General features: G+C 37.8%; 2 protein-coding genes across 2 annotated transcripts in view; one reads left to right on the top strand and one right to left on the bottom strand.

The window, feature by feature from the left end:
• Window positions 1–758: 758 nt before the first annotated feature.
• Window positions 759–2681, top strand: LOC127411522 (antimicrobial peptide NK-lysin-like). Its single transcript, XM_051647178.1, has 4 exons — window positions 759–859; window positions 1309–1370; window positions 2283–2384; window positions 2511–2681. The coding sequence occupies exons 1-4, from the start codon at window positions 817–819 to the stop codon at window positions 2679–2681; spliced, it is 378 nt and encodes a 125-aa protein (XP_051503138.1). The 5' UTR covers window positions 759–816.
• An 808-nt stretch (window positions 2682–3489) lies between these two features.
• Window positions 3490–12642, bottom strand: part of LOC127411508 (tonsoku-like protein) — a 36210-nt gene continuing 27057 nt past the window's right edge. Inside the window, exons 21-28 of the mRNA XM_051647152.1 lie at window positions 12474–12630; window positions 11542–11620; window positions 11136–11443; window positions 6786–6957; window positions 6487–6662; window positions 5553–5626; window positions 5213–5346; window positions 3490–3698 (exon numbers count right to left, since the gene is read on the bottom strand). Coding sequence (XP_051503112.1) covers window positions 3496–3698; window positions 5213–5346; window positions 5553–5626; window positions 6487–6662; window positions 6786–6957; window positions 11136–11443; window positions 11542–11620; window positions 12474–12630 — 1303 coding nt within the window. The 3' untranslated portion in view covers window positions 3490–3495. The remainder of the gene's footprint in view (window positions 3699–5212; window positions 5347–5552; window positions 5627–6486; window positions 6663–6785; window positions 6958–11135; window positions 11444–11541; window positions 11621–12473; window positions 12631–12642) is intronic.

Genomic DNA, 12642 nt, shown 5'->3' with positions numbered 1-12642 from the left:
ATTTTAGTATGAAGTTCATATCAATATAAATTCTGATCCAATTGCTGGTAGATAGGAGACTGGAGATCTAAAGACAAATTAAGGCCAGCTTGGGGTAGACTGAATTCTTGAAATCAACACATGAACACATTAACCATTTCCTTCACTGTCATGTCTTTCTCACGGTCAATGATTGGTTCAGATATCAGATAACATTACAGCGCATCTCTTCACGATCTTGAATCTTGCTGATGTTACATAATCACATTGTTTATGAAAAATGGAACCTGTATTGATCCAGCCGAGTCCAGACAAGTCAAATGTATTGTTTCTTCTCAATGCAAGCCAAGAGTTAAAGATGTACAGTTCTTGACGCTTGATGACACAATGGACAAGAAATAATATGAGACATGATCATAGCTGATTAACTCAAGCCTTTAGGTGACTATAAAAGTGCAACAAAGACTGTGCTGAGGGGTTTAGGAAGTGTGTGTGTGCATTTGTGAGTTGTTTGTCAAATGTTGCTGTTGAGAAAAAGTCCCGAAAAATTAAAGGCAAGACCGATGTGACTGATACTACCTGCTGTAGTGTTAACACTTGAGTCAGAGTGAGAAAAACTTAGCAATGTAACACTCAACTATGGTAAAGGAATCTGAAAAAAAAAAAAAAATAAAGTTTTTTTCAAAAATGCTAGTGTTTCTTGACATGCTATAGGTGCCAATGGTCACACTTAAACTATATATATGCCTGTGGCTTTTGGTTGAAGTGTTCAAACAGCCCTATAAAAGATCTTCTGCAAATCTGAAGCCAACAAAGGGTTACCAGTCTCCAAACAAGATGTTCCGAAATATTGTCCTTGTCACCCTGCTGATATCCACAGGTATAGTTGCAGTATTTAAATGTTAATTATCTACATTAATAATCATTTTTTTTTTAATGTATTTTTTTATGTGCCCTGCTGAAAAAAAACAAAGAAAAAAAAAACAAAAATGGGTTATGCCAGTTTGGACCAGCTTAAATTCTGAAATTGTCTTAAACTGGTTTTAGATGGCCAGTGCTGGCATAATATGGTTAATTTTGTTATTGTTGCAGGTAGAAAATCCTCAAAACATATTCTAGACTGCTTTTGACAGCATGTTGATTGCATTTTTGAAACCAGGTTGACTGGCCTTTCAAGCTTAATTTATTGTTGTTGTTAATGTATTTTAACCACTTATCAATTTTTTTTCTCCACTATTTGGCTGGATTTATGTTAAGTGCGCTAAGTAGGGGACATGCTATCTTTTGGGTGTGGTATGTACTAAATCAATGGTTCATTTTTCTTCACAGTTTGCGCTCTGCACTATGAGATGCACAAAGGCTCGACTGGAGATGAACCTGAAGAAAGCTCTGTGAGTTTTCCTTGATGTTATGTTTTATGATGGACAGCTGCATTACTCTGTCATTGTAAATGTATGCCTCATTTTGTGTTAATTTGAACTGTGGTGCACTAGACTGCTTAAGTCAGATTGCATAGCAATATTTAAAGAGGAACAAAATAACCCTACAAAAAAGTACTGTGGCAGTATTATGGTGCAGTGATGGTATCAAATGGCTTCAAAAGTACTGTTACATTAATATACACCTATTCTATGTTGCTGAATGATTACCATTTTCAAATACCATAATAACATGGTACTCCAAGGCACTTCAAGGTGATGCATGTCCAAAACCCATTGTATTACCATCACACTGTCCAAAATAATTTCAGAAATGCTTTGTTAATGTTCTGTAAGTGCAATGGCATCTGCTGTTATTAAATCCCCAAGAGTTTAAGGCCACGTCCATGCTAATCCATTTCGTTTGAAAATAGTTTTCAGTCTCCTAACATCATCATTTTCCAAAGCATTTTCTAAAGTTTTTGTTGGAGGAAAACACCATTCCAGTCTGGATGAGAGTCGCAAACGCAGCTAAATCAATGTGTATTCAAACAAAAATGTATTTGCGTGGATGTGACTCGGAGGACCTGACTACGGCCATGTTTTTATTCAAAAATGCATTGATTTTGCCACATTTATGATTCTCATCCAGAATGGGATGGTGTTTTCCTCCACTGAAATCTAGAGGCCTCATCCACAGTAATCCGTTTTCGGATCGTTTTCCAGACTATGCGGTAATGGAGAGCGTTTTCAAAACGCTTTGTTTTCGGTGGAGAACAAAGTGCATGTAGAAAATGGTTTTCAAACAAAAATGGATTAGTGTGGACATGGTCTAAGTAACTGTAGCTAATAATTCTAATATTTATGTTGTGTCTGTTTTGTCAGGGTATGTCTATGGCAGAAACAGAAGGGCTACCTGGAGTTTGCTGGGCATGTAAATGGGCCATGAGGAAGCTGAAAAAACGAATCTCCACCGGTGCCACTTCGGTCAGTGTGCTCTTAGAATACTTTTGTAAACGATAAAAAATAAATAATTAAAAATTCATATTCAATATTCATGTTAGAATATCCAAATACAGAAAGTACAACATTGTTGTTGTGAATTTCCCACAGGACGACATCAAAAAGCTGCTGTCAGGCATCTGTGATGAGATTGGCTTCCTAAAATCCATGTGTAGGAGCTTTGTGAACAAGTTCACCGATATGCTGGTTGAAGAACTTTCAACTACTGATAATGCTCAAACCATCTGTGGAAACATTGGTGTTTGCAAGAAAAAGGGATAGAATTCATTTTCTTTTCTAAACTTGATTCTTTTTTTCACCCTTTGTGAATTGAAGTAAAAAAATGCTAAATAAAAATGTCAATAATTGCATGTTCTTGTTTGCTGAAAATGTTCATATAATTTTGCAACGCTCTGAGTGCACAAGGGTCAGTGGTGTTGCATATTGTGCTTATTAGTAAATATCACACTTACTGCAGATCTGTTGTAGTAGGATGGTCTTAAAATGATCATGGAAATGATATGGAGTTGTTTTTGCTTGTTTGTCATGCACACTTGCCTTTACAGTACTAGAATGTTTTCTGCAGTCAACTTAAAAATGTAGCTTGAAACAAACTTGTGCTTTAGTGACATTGTAATGCTACACTGCTGTTTCAGATTTTTTAAGATCACTTTTATTGGTCAGTTTCTTTCGTGGCATCAAACCATCTGCTGTCGAAAAGCATTAACACCATGTACACTGGTATCTCACACCCATTTCATATAAAACATAATTTCTTGAAATTCTTAATTATTCCACGGCAAAGAGAATTTGCAGAAGAATTCTCAAGTGACACTGCAACTTCTTATAAACATACACACATATTTGTCTGTACAAATAATTACAACTGAAATAAAAAAGACGTACAGTACTCAACTATTCTTGCCAGATGCTACAATTACAAATAACATTTATAGACAATTGTGCTCACCAAACATGTCCTAAATAGATATTTTTGTAAGGAGTAGTTATAATGTAAATAATAGTCCTGAGGTGGAAAAACGCACCGCATTTTCTTCAGCAATCCGACTATTATATCGGCAACTTGCTGGCTATATTAGTGAGATGCTGCAGTAATGCTCAGCAAGCATTTGGAGTTGCTAGAGAAGACGTGCCCAGGTTCGGTTCTCTGTCTCCAGCTCTGTTGCAGTGCCTCCTGGTCCAGTTTATTCAAACTTTGAGAACACAACCGTAGATCCTGAATATGATCAGACAAGCTGTCCAAACACAGATCACCCCACGGGCCTGACACCTGGCAACCTGTCATGTAGAACCAGATAGGAACTTCTAGTCAAGTGTCAACACATTACAGGAGATATCAAATAAACAAATTTATATATAATAAATAGAATAATTACAATAATTTAAATATATTACATCATTGTGGCAGACAAGTACAGCATTAGACAATACAAAAAGTGGCTTTAGAAGGCAAAATATAGTTTTTTCCATTTCACTGAACATTAGCCAAACACTGGCCTACAGTTCACAGCAATCCATTTTGCTATTGAATTAATCTATTTGTCCAAGGCAGACTTATTATAAGGGCTTTTCTAAGAAAGCTTCAATGTACACATGCGTTCAACGGATGCTTTTGGAGAGTCTCTCTTTGGTTGTGTTGTGTCATAAACAGTTTTTTGGTTGCTGTGTCAAGTTAAACGTAGTTTAAAACTTAGAAATACACATCTCGAGACCCCTACATTTGGAGTTGCACTCTGTCCAGCTGTGTTTGAATGCAAGAAGGCATCCTCATCTTGCACTGTCTACTTTCAGTAAGTGTGGTTTGTTGTTTTGTGTTTACTGCCCCCTGCTGAAAACACGAAGTTGGTACTTCAAGCTTAAATTGCTCCGATAGAAGGAATATTCCTTATAACGGTCTGGGGACATGATTAATTGCAGTAATTTTTTTATGTGCTATTTTGTTTTTTTTATGTAATTAATCGCACTGAATTAATGTGTTAAATTGACAGCCCTAAAAATAAACTTTATTCTACAGTACAAAGACATATGTCAAAAGTGATTTCAGGCTGAAACGTACACAAATTTATGAATGCAAGTGTCTCTTATGCAAAGATCGATTTTGCGCATTGCGTTCCAAGTACTTGTTGCATTCTTAACGTTGCCACAAGGGGCACTTTAGCAGAGATTAGTGTGAACTGTCTGCTTCTACAGTTTGTTTATTCTTTCAAGTCAACTTCTGTCATGGCGAAGCAACAGTTTAAAAAAATACTGCTGAGCAAGTAAGTGAAAGTCAGTATATTTACAACTTATCTGAATAATAACACATTCAGTTTAATGGCACAGACTTTCGAAGGTGACTATTGTAATTTCAGTGTCACTAGCACCTCCAAATGCAATTGCTCTAATAATGCATGTTTTCAAACAGGTTCCCGAAACACTGCCCCTGTCTACCACTTTCGCAACAAGTCCCATCCTAATCTCACGCCATTGGTTGTGAGTGAGTGTTGCTATGTTGGGCTGGTCTGGGTGTTCAAACAAAGAGATGAATGTGGCTCCACAGAGCCAGTGTTTACACTTTTCTGGGAAATCAACCTACGAATGGCTTACGTATAGTTGCCCTTTGACTGCCAGTTCACGAATCTCCTCTTTTGTGGTTTGAACCTACAACCTTTCTGCTATCAGCCTAGATTTCCAACCATTAAACCACAACACCTCCAATGGCAGGATCCAAAGCAAAAATCCACAAAGACATTTTACGCACTTAGCTGACGAGATGCTGGCAATCAAACCTACAAATCGCAATGCAGGTTTACCTTGAAGATTGAGATGGGTCAAAGGTCGCTGGGCCTCCATGAGGGCGTTAAGGAGACTTTGAAGCCCGGCCGAGGTCACAGCAGGGTTGGCCGACAGGTCCAAAGATGTCAGGGAATGACAGAATGGAAGACACCTAAAAACAACCAATGATCATTATACTGTAGGATAATTTTTGTACAATATAATTACTCAAAATACTTTTTTTTGTCTTGGCAATATCAACAGCTCCAAACTGAAATGGTCATAGACATAAGAGCACCAGAAAGTCTAGAACATGTCAAATGCACAGACATTATTGATCAATATTTCAGTACGAGTGACAAGAACAAAATGATTCACCTGGCGAGAGAAAGGATGCTGTGGTCCGTCAGGCCGTTACCAGCAAGACTTAAATGCACGAGCGGACAGTCACCCTGGAATCCAAACACAGATTGACTTTTAACATTTAAATAGTGATATCTGTTTACATAGTAGAATCCCACAGTGCAATTGCCACTTCAAAATAGATAAATTGACAACATCACATGTTTTTGCGGAAAAGATTCCTCGAAATTGTTGTACAGTGTGGTTCCTCGAAATCCGGAAGTGTTAAATGCCATTCGCATTTGTTAAAAGCAATTCAGTCACATGCAAACTAATGGAATGGCAAACTAATACAACACTATATCAGCTTCATTTTTAAATAATTGTGTTTAATAGTGGAATTCCTGATGAAGAACTACACTACCCATGATCCTGAAAGGAAACAATCAACCAATCAGAGAATCACTGCGAACAAAGTGCACCAAAAGAGCTCTGCAGGGACCGCCCACTCCCATGATGAACTGCAAATAATGCAAACAAGTCTGTCTCCTTACACTCTCATCTGAATATTTTGCAATAAACTTAAAATACATTGCTTATGTTCTTAAAATCAACAACTTTAAATCAATAATTTTAGATTTTTCATCATTATAAATTTGATTAAGTCATTCACAATTCTTCATGAGATTGTAGTTCATTCCCTTACGAAAGACGTTAAGTTTTCTACAAGTCTAGTATCTTTGTGTTTTTGTCCGATTTTCAAATACTTTTTTGCTTCAAATCAAAGTTTGTTCTATTGTGTTTCACCTCGGAGCTGGTTGGCTTGCTTCATGCCTTAGAACTCTTTATGTTGGAAGAAATGTATAGGAAAAAATTCTTCCAGAACCAAGATCGCTGAAAAAGTAGGTGGGAATTGTTCCGCTCTATACAACAACTAAGAAGTCTTACATAAATGTATGTGCATGTGTACCTGTGTCAGAAGTTTAGTGAGGATTTCCAAGGCAGGCTGGTCAGATGGACCTCTACAGACCGCAGACAGCTGAAGGTGTGTGAGACAGCTCATTGGTAATGTCTTCAACACAAGTTCAAAACCAGTGGAGCCCAGTGCATTGTGGGAGAGACACACCGACCTGAGGTTCCCAGTGCCTGAAAGCATTAAATAAAACAGAAATTAAAAAAACAAACAAACTTGACCTTCATTATAGGAATCTATTTAGTAATTTCACTGGTTTCATTTGGTGAGATTATAATATCTGAAGGTGTCCTTACAGGCCATGGCATTGGCCAATAGGAGACGGTGTTGCTGAAGAAATCGGGCCGATAGGCTACATGCTTGCAGGGACAGAGTGGAGAGCAGGGGACAAGAGGACAGAAGACTTGCCAGCGCTTGTGCCCATCCATCACCCAAAGGATTCATACTGAAATTCAACTCCTCAAGACACTAAGAAATGTGAACATGAGGGGGAGACATGATGAAGAATTAATCAGAAAACCCAGGCAAGAACTATGGCTAATCGGTTGAACATGGAATTAAAGAGACAGTTCACCCAACAATAAAAATACTGGCATAATTTACTCACTCATGCTGTTCAAAACCAATAAGACTGACTTTCTTCTATCAAACACAAAAGGTGATTTTTTGAAGAATATCCTGGACACTTTTTTCATATAATGCAAGTGAATAAAGACTCAGCAAATCAAGCTCCAAAATGACAAAAAGCACAATGAAAGTATCAAAAAAGTGGTCCGTACGACTTGTGCGCAGTATTCCAAATCTTCCGAAGCCACACGATAGCTTTGTGTGAGGGAGAGAAATTTAACCCTTGTGTGACCTTCGGGACATTGTTGTCTATTTCATTTTAGTTTTTCCGATCATTTTGGCTGTGTTAATACCAAAGGCATACATTTTGCCAAAGGTGTGTATTTTTGGGGAATTTTGATATTTCAACCTCAGTTCCTAAAATACATTTATAATATACTGTGTACACAAAATAGTTACACTCAGGACCTTAAGGACAAAAATGTCCCCATTGAAACAAACAATATTTGATCCCAGTGCCATTAAAGCATAAAATTATTAAATCTATGATATTATGCTTTCATTCCGGATCCCTGGCTTCAAAATGTAATTGTTTAATATTTTCCACCAGATGGCGCCATTTTTCTGGAGCAAATACATGCTTTTTTCCTATTTTCTGTTTGCTGCATTATAGAGCACTGCAGGCCAATTGAATAAATGATGCAGCTAAAATTGTGTGTGTTTGTGTTGTTATGGATGTCAGGATGTGTATTGAGAAATGTGTGTAAAAAAACAACAGTGGCATTATGTAAACAAACTGGCATTTAAAGGGTTAAAATCCTGAAAATGAATTAATATTTGGTAGTTATGATCAGGACCGATGTTGGTTAAAAAAAATGAACTCATTGAAAGTGGAAAATAATATTAATACAGAATATTATTATGGCAGCTTTTACATGGACATTTTTGTCCTCTAGGGACTTCTGAGTAACTTTTTTTTTTATTGACGTACAAGGGTTAAGTCATTCAAAATGTAAAGACAATGGTATCCAAATATGGTAATTACTTGGTGTCAGGGTGTATATCAAAGAAAGTACATCATCTGACACCATCACTATACCATGGTGATGCGACAGTACTTATGAAAGGGGATGAGCCGGTTCTCAACAAACCAGAAGTATAAACTTCTATCAGTGTGAGATTCACAACTAACACTTCGACCATAAATGCTAATGCACTAAACCACACCACACAGTACCAATCCAACATCACAAAACTGCAAACTCCTGGCCACATCCTGATAAGACAATAGTGCACTGTCTTTTATTCGTCCTTCATAATGTCTTGTAAAGTGACGGACCCTTTTCACAAACTGTTGGTGTATTTTTGCCGTATTCCAGTTAGTAGGGTAAATCTAACTTTTTTATTTTACATTTTTTATTATTTCACGTACAAGATATGATGGTTTAAACTCAGTGACTAGGATCAGAAAATCTCCAGCATTCGCGGAACATACATGAGAGCGGACTTTTACACTAAACACTGTGATGAGATAGAAATCACATGTCAGAATGGATCACAGTCCATAACCAGACCGGTGCAAGCATTTCTTGGCTGCAGTTCTCCTACTCGCAGTCCAAACATGCTGTTTATTAGGGTAAGCTGTTAGACAAAGCGTGGATTCCATCGCTTATATCCGTGTGTCTGATAACGGACAGGATAAGATCGAAATCACTCGTCAGAATGGACCACAGTCCATAACAGCACCATTATCTTTACACTCTAGAGACTGTTGTGTGTGAAAATCCCAGGAGATCAGCAGATACAGAAATACTCAAACCAGCCCGTCTGGCACCAACAATCATGCCATGCTCCAAATCACCGAGATCACATTTCTTCCCCATTCTGATCCTGACCCATATCTGCATGATTTTATGCACTGCACTGCTGCCACACAATTGGCTGATTAGATAATCGCATGAATAAGTAGGTGTACACAATAAAGTGGCTGGTGAGTACATATACACAATATATACTGTGTGTGTGTGTATATATATATATATATACACACACACACATATACATATACATATATATACACATACATACACACACACACCCTGATCAGCCACAACATTAAAACCACCTGCCTAATATCGTGTAGATCCCCCTCGTGTCACCAAAACAGCACCAACCTGCACCTCAGAATAGCATTCTATTGTGATGCTGAATTGTACAGTGTGGTTATCTGAGTTACCGTAGACTTTGTCAGTTCGAACCAGTCTGGCCATTCTCTGTTGACCTCTCATCAACAAGACGTTTCCATCCACAGAACAGACAGATAACCACTCTGTACAATTATGGTGAAAAGAATATCTCAATGCTTTTCTGAGATGCGGGTTGGTGCTGTTTTGGCGACCCGAGGGGATCTTCACAATATTAGGCAGGTGGTTTTAATGTTGTGGTGGATTGGTGTACATAACAGAAGTATTTTAGAGGGATTTCACAGGTCAAGCACGTCACTGAATGGAAGGACTTGTGACTAACCAGGCGAGATGCCACTTATTCATCTGCCAACACATGTGAAAAACATAATATAGGGTTAAGTGTTGTGTGACAAACATGCTTCACTCAAACAACATATATTGTATAGAAGCAGCACTGGTTGGGGTGTCAAAGTACAACTACTAGTGAAACATTTCCGACGAATGTGCTTTTTGTGCAAGTTGAAGACTTGTTCCAGTGTTAGCAGGATAACAGCTTTCCAAAAAGCAGTTTTATGGATCTACCCACAGAGAGCAAAGAGCTGGTCATCTTTTTGAATTGGACAAACATATTGTGAAATCTTTTTTTTATTTTTATTTTTTTATAAAGGAGTGCACAACATAAAAAGCCAGAAAGCAGTACCTCTACCAACACTGAGATAGAAGAAAATGGCTTCAATGTTACTTGGTTTTAGTGTAGATTAGTTACTGCCATTTCTACATCTTTTTTCTGTATCTGAGGATAGTCTGTATCAGCCAATATCATCTTTTTTAGTAGCATTCGTCAAATAAAGGCAATAAAGGAAGCAGATAACAGCTGCAGGGCTTTTTTTAGTCTTCTTTACAAAGTATATTGTTCTTCTATGGCAGGTTTCAAAGTTCTTTTCTACTGCAAATAAACACATTTAGATGCCGGATTTCTCTTAAAGACATAGTTCACCCAAAAATGCAAATGTTCCCATCATTTACTCACCCTCATGCCATCCCAGATGTGTATGACTTTCTTTCTTCTGCAGCAGAACACAAACAAAGATTATTAAAAAAATATCTCAACTCTGTTGGTCCATACAATGCAAGTGAATGGTGATCAGACCTTTGTAGCTCCAAAAATCACATAAAGGAAACAAAGAAGTAATCCATGAGACTCCAGTGGTTAAATCCATATCTTCAGAAGTGATATAATAGCTGTGGGTAAGAAACAGAACAATATTTACTATAAATCTTCACTTTAACTTTCACTTTCAGATGTGAAAGTGAAGATTTATAGTAAAAAAGGACTTAAATATTGTTCTGTTTCTTACCCACTGCTATTATATCACTTCTGACGATATGGATTTAACCACTGGAGTCTCATGGATTACTTCTTTGTTTCCTTTATGTGATTTTTGGAGCTACAAAGGTCTGATCACCATTCACTTGTATTGTATGGACCAACAGAGCTGAGATATTCTTCTAAAAAATTTAATTTGTGTTCTACAGAACAAAAAAGGTCAAACACATTCTGGGATGACATGAGGGTGAGTAAATGATGAGAGAACTTTCATTTTGGGGGAAACTATCTCTTTAAAGCATGTTACATTCTGAACTGAAGTTTTAACGTAAATGCACTAGCTTTTTTAAAACAAAAAAAATAAAGATTAATTATACCAGCCATCTTATCCTTTATCAACCATAAATTAAAAAAAAATTAAAAAAAATAAAAAACTATCAATTATCAGCCAAATGTCTATATCACAGCATCCCTGTTATATTCACTTGGAAATCGTCTTTGAAAATAATGATTTTTGGAATAAAACAACAAAAAGAATAAAAGGATGAATGAAAGGACATATTTACAGGAAAAGCAGGTTGACTCTGCCCCTCAAAGGTGTCTGTTGCTTTTTTGAGGCCCTCTCCAGTGATCTGATTGGCTGATATGTCTAAAACCCGTAGCCTGGGCATAGTGGCCACAGCAGACATCAGCTCTGGAAGGAGGTCGTTGTTCAGACGGTTAGCAGAGATGTGGAGTTCAGTGAGGTTGGCCTGAAGTTTTAAAGCTCGGAGTAGAGGAGCCAGAGATCCTGGAGACAAACTGAGTCCACAAACATTCACACAAGAGCTGCTGTCCTGCACCACACACAACCGAGATACACGCTTGTTCTCCTCTGGAACACAAAAATACGAAACATACATGTTTGTAACGAGTATTCCATGTCTCTGTATGAATGAAAACACACTGCAGCAAAGTTTTCAGGCCGCTCACCCACTCCAAGACTCTGACAGGCTTTTATGTAGCGCTCAGGGAGAGGAGGAAGATCCCATGAACACACCTCAGCAAGAACCTGCAGGAAAACAGTTGACAAATTAAAGGGAACGTTCACTCAAAATGTGTACATTTCAACTTATTTCGAAATCAGAAGATGGAGACACAACCCATGTTTTTTGGGGGGTGTGTTAAGATCCAAGAATTTTGGTTGAAGGTTCAGAGTTTTATGTGTGATCTTTTGGGCACTCAAATTTCATTCTGCCCCAGACTCTGTATTTTGGGCGACGGGGCGGTCATAAATTTGGGGGATAAACACATAAAAAGTTGGGTTCTGACCAGTATTATGATTAGCAGGCAAATTATTTTAAGGGGATGGAAGTCGGATGGAGCGCCATCATTTACGGAGTGGTGTGCGGAGATGGGGAGGGTGGCTGCTTTCGAGGATATATCAAGCAGAAGGCTGGGGGTTCGGAATTTGTTTGATAGGAAGTGGGGCAATTACTTAGTGTTTTTGGGGGACTGTGGAGAGAGATGGTTAGTTTTAATTATATATGATTATTATATTTTCTTTTTTTCTTCTGGTTTTTGTGTATGTATTCTATCTGTGACCACAGGGGTGTTCGTTGGGGTCAGTGTGGGGTTGGTGATTAGAGAGGGCGGGGGTTAAATTTTGATTTAATGTATATATGTTGCGTTTCTTATTCGTTATATATGTCTATGAATCAATAAAAATGTTAACTGAAAAAAAAAAATCATCATTTGTGATCTGTAGAAAAAAGAAATTCAAACACATCTGGGATGGCATGAGGGTGAGTAAATGAGTGAATTTTCATTTTTGGGTGAACTACCCCTTTGCAACACCTCACTCACACAGTCTTTTTATACTTTAAAGGCTTCAATAGACTGAAGAATTAATGGACAACTCTGACCTCTTCATTGGTGTGCAGCACAGCAAGCAGTAGATCAGTGGGTAAGAGGAGAGCGCCCTCTTTCTGCAGGGAGAGGCGTGGCAGTAATCCACTCGTCTGATAGTAACGCTGAGCAGCCTGTTCACACAACCATGCCACTGTACAAGAGTCTGCTTCACTACAAAAAACA

The sequence above is a fragment of the Myxocyprinus asiaticus genome, chromosome 20 (assembly GCF_019703515.2).
Source record: "Myxocyprinus asiaticus isolate MX2 ecotype Aquarium Trade chromosome 20, UBuf_Myxa_2, whole genome shotgun sequence".
In the NCBI taxonomy this organism is placed as follows: domain Eukaryota; kingdom Metazoa; phylum Chordata; class Actinopteri; order Cypriniformes; family Catostomidae; genus Myxocyprinus; species Myxocyprinus asiaticus.
The sequence above is the reverse complement of the archived record's forward strand: the minus strand, read 5'-3'. Positions and strand labels throughout refer to the sequence as shown.

Coding starts and splice junctions, on each gene's coding strand:
- LOC127411522 (XM_051647178.1), top strand. CDS start 817: ATGTTCCGAAATATTGTCCTTGTCACCCTGCTGATATCCACAG. Junction 860..1,308: donor CACCCTGCTGATATCCACAG/GTATAGTTGCAG, acceptor TTTTCTTCACAG/TTTGCGCTCTGCACTATGAG. Junction 1,371..2,282: donor ATGAACCTGAAGAAAGCTCT/GTGAGTTTTCCT, acceptor CTGTTTTGTCAG/GGTATGTCTATGGCAGAAAC.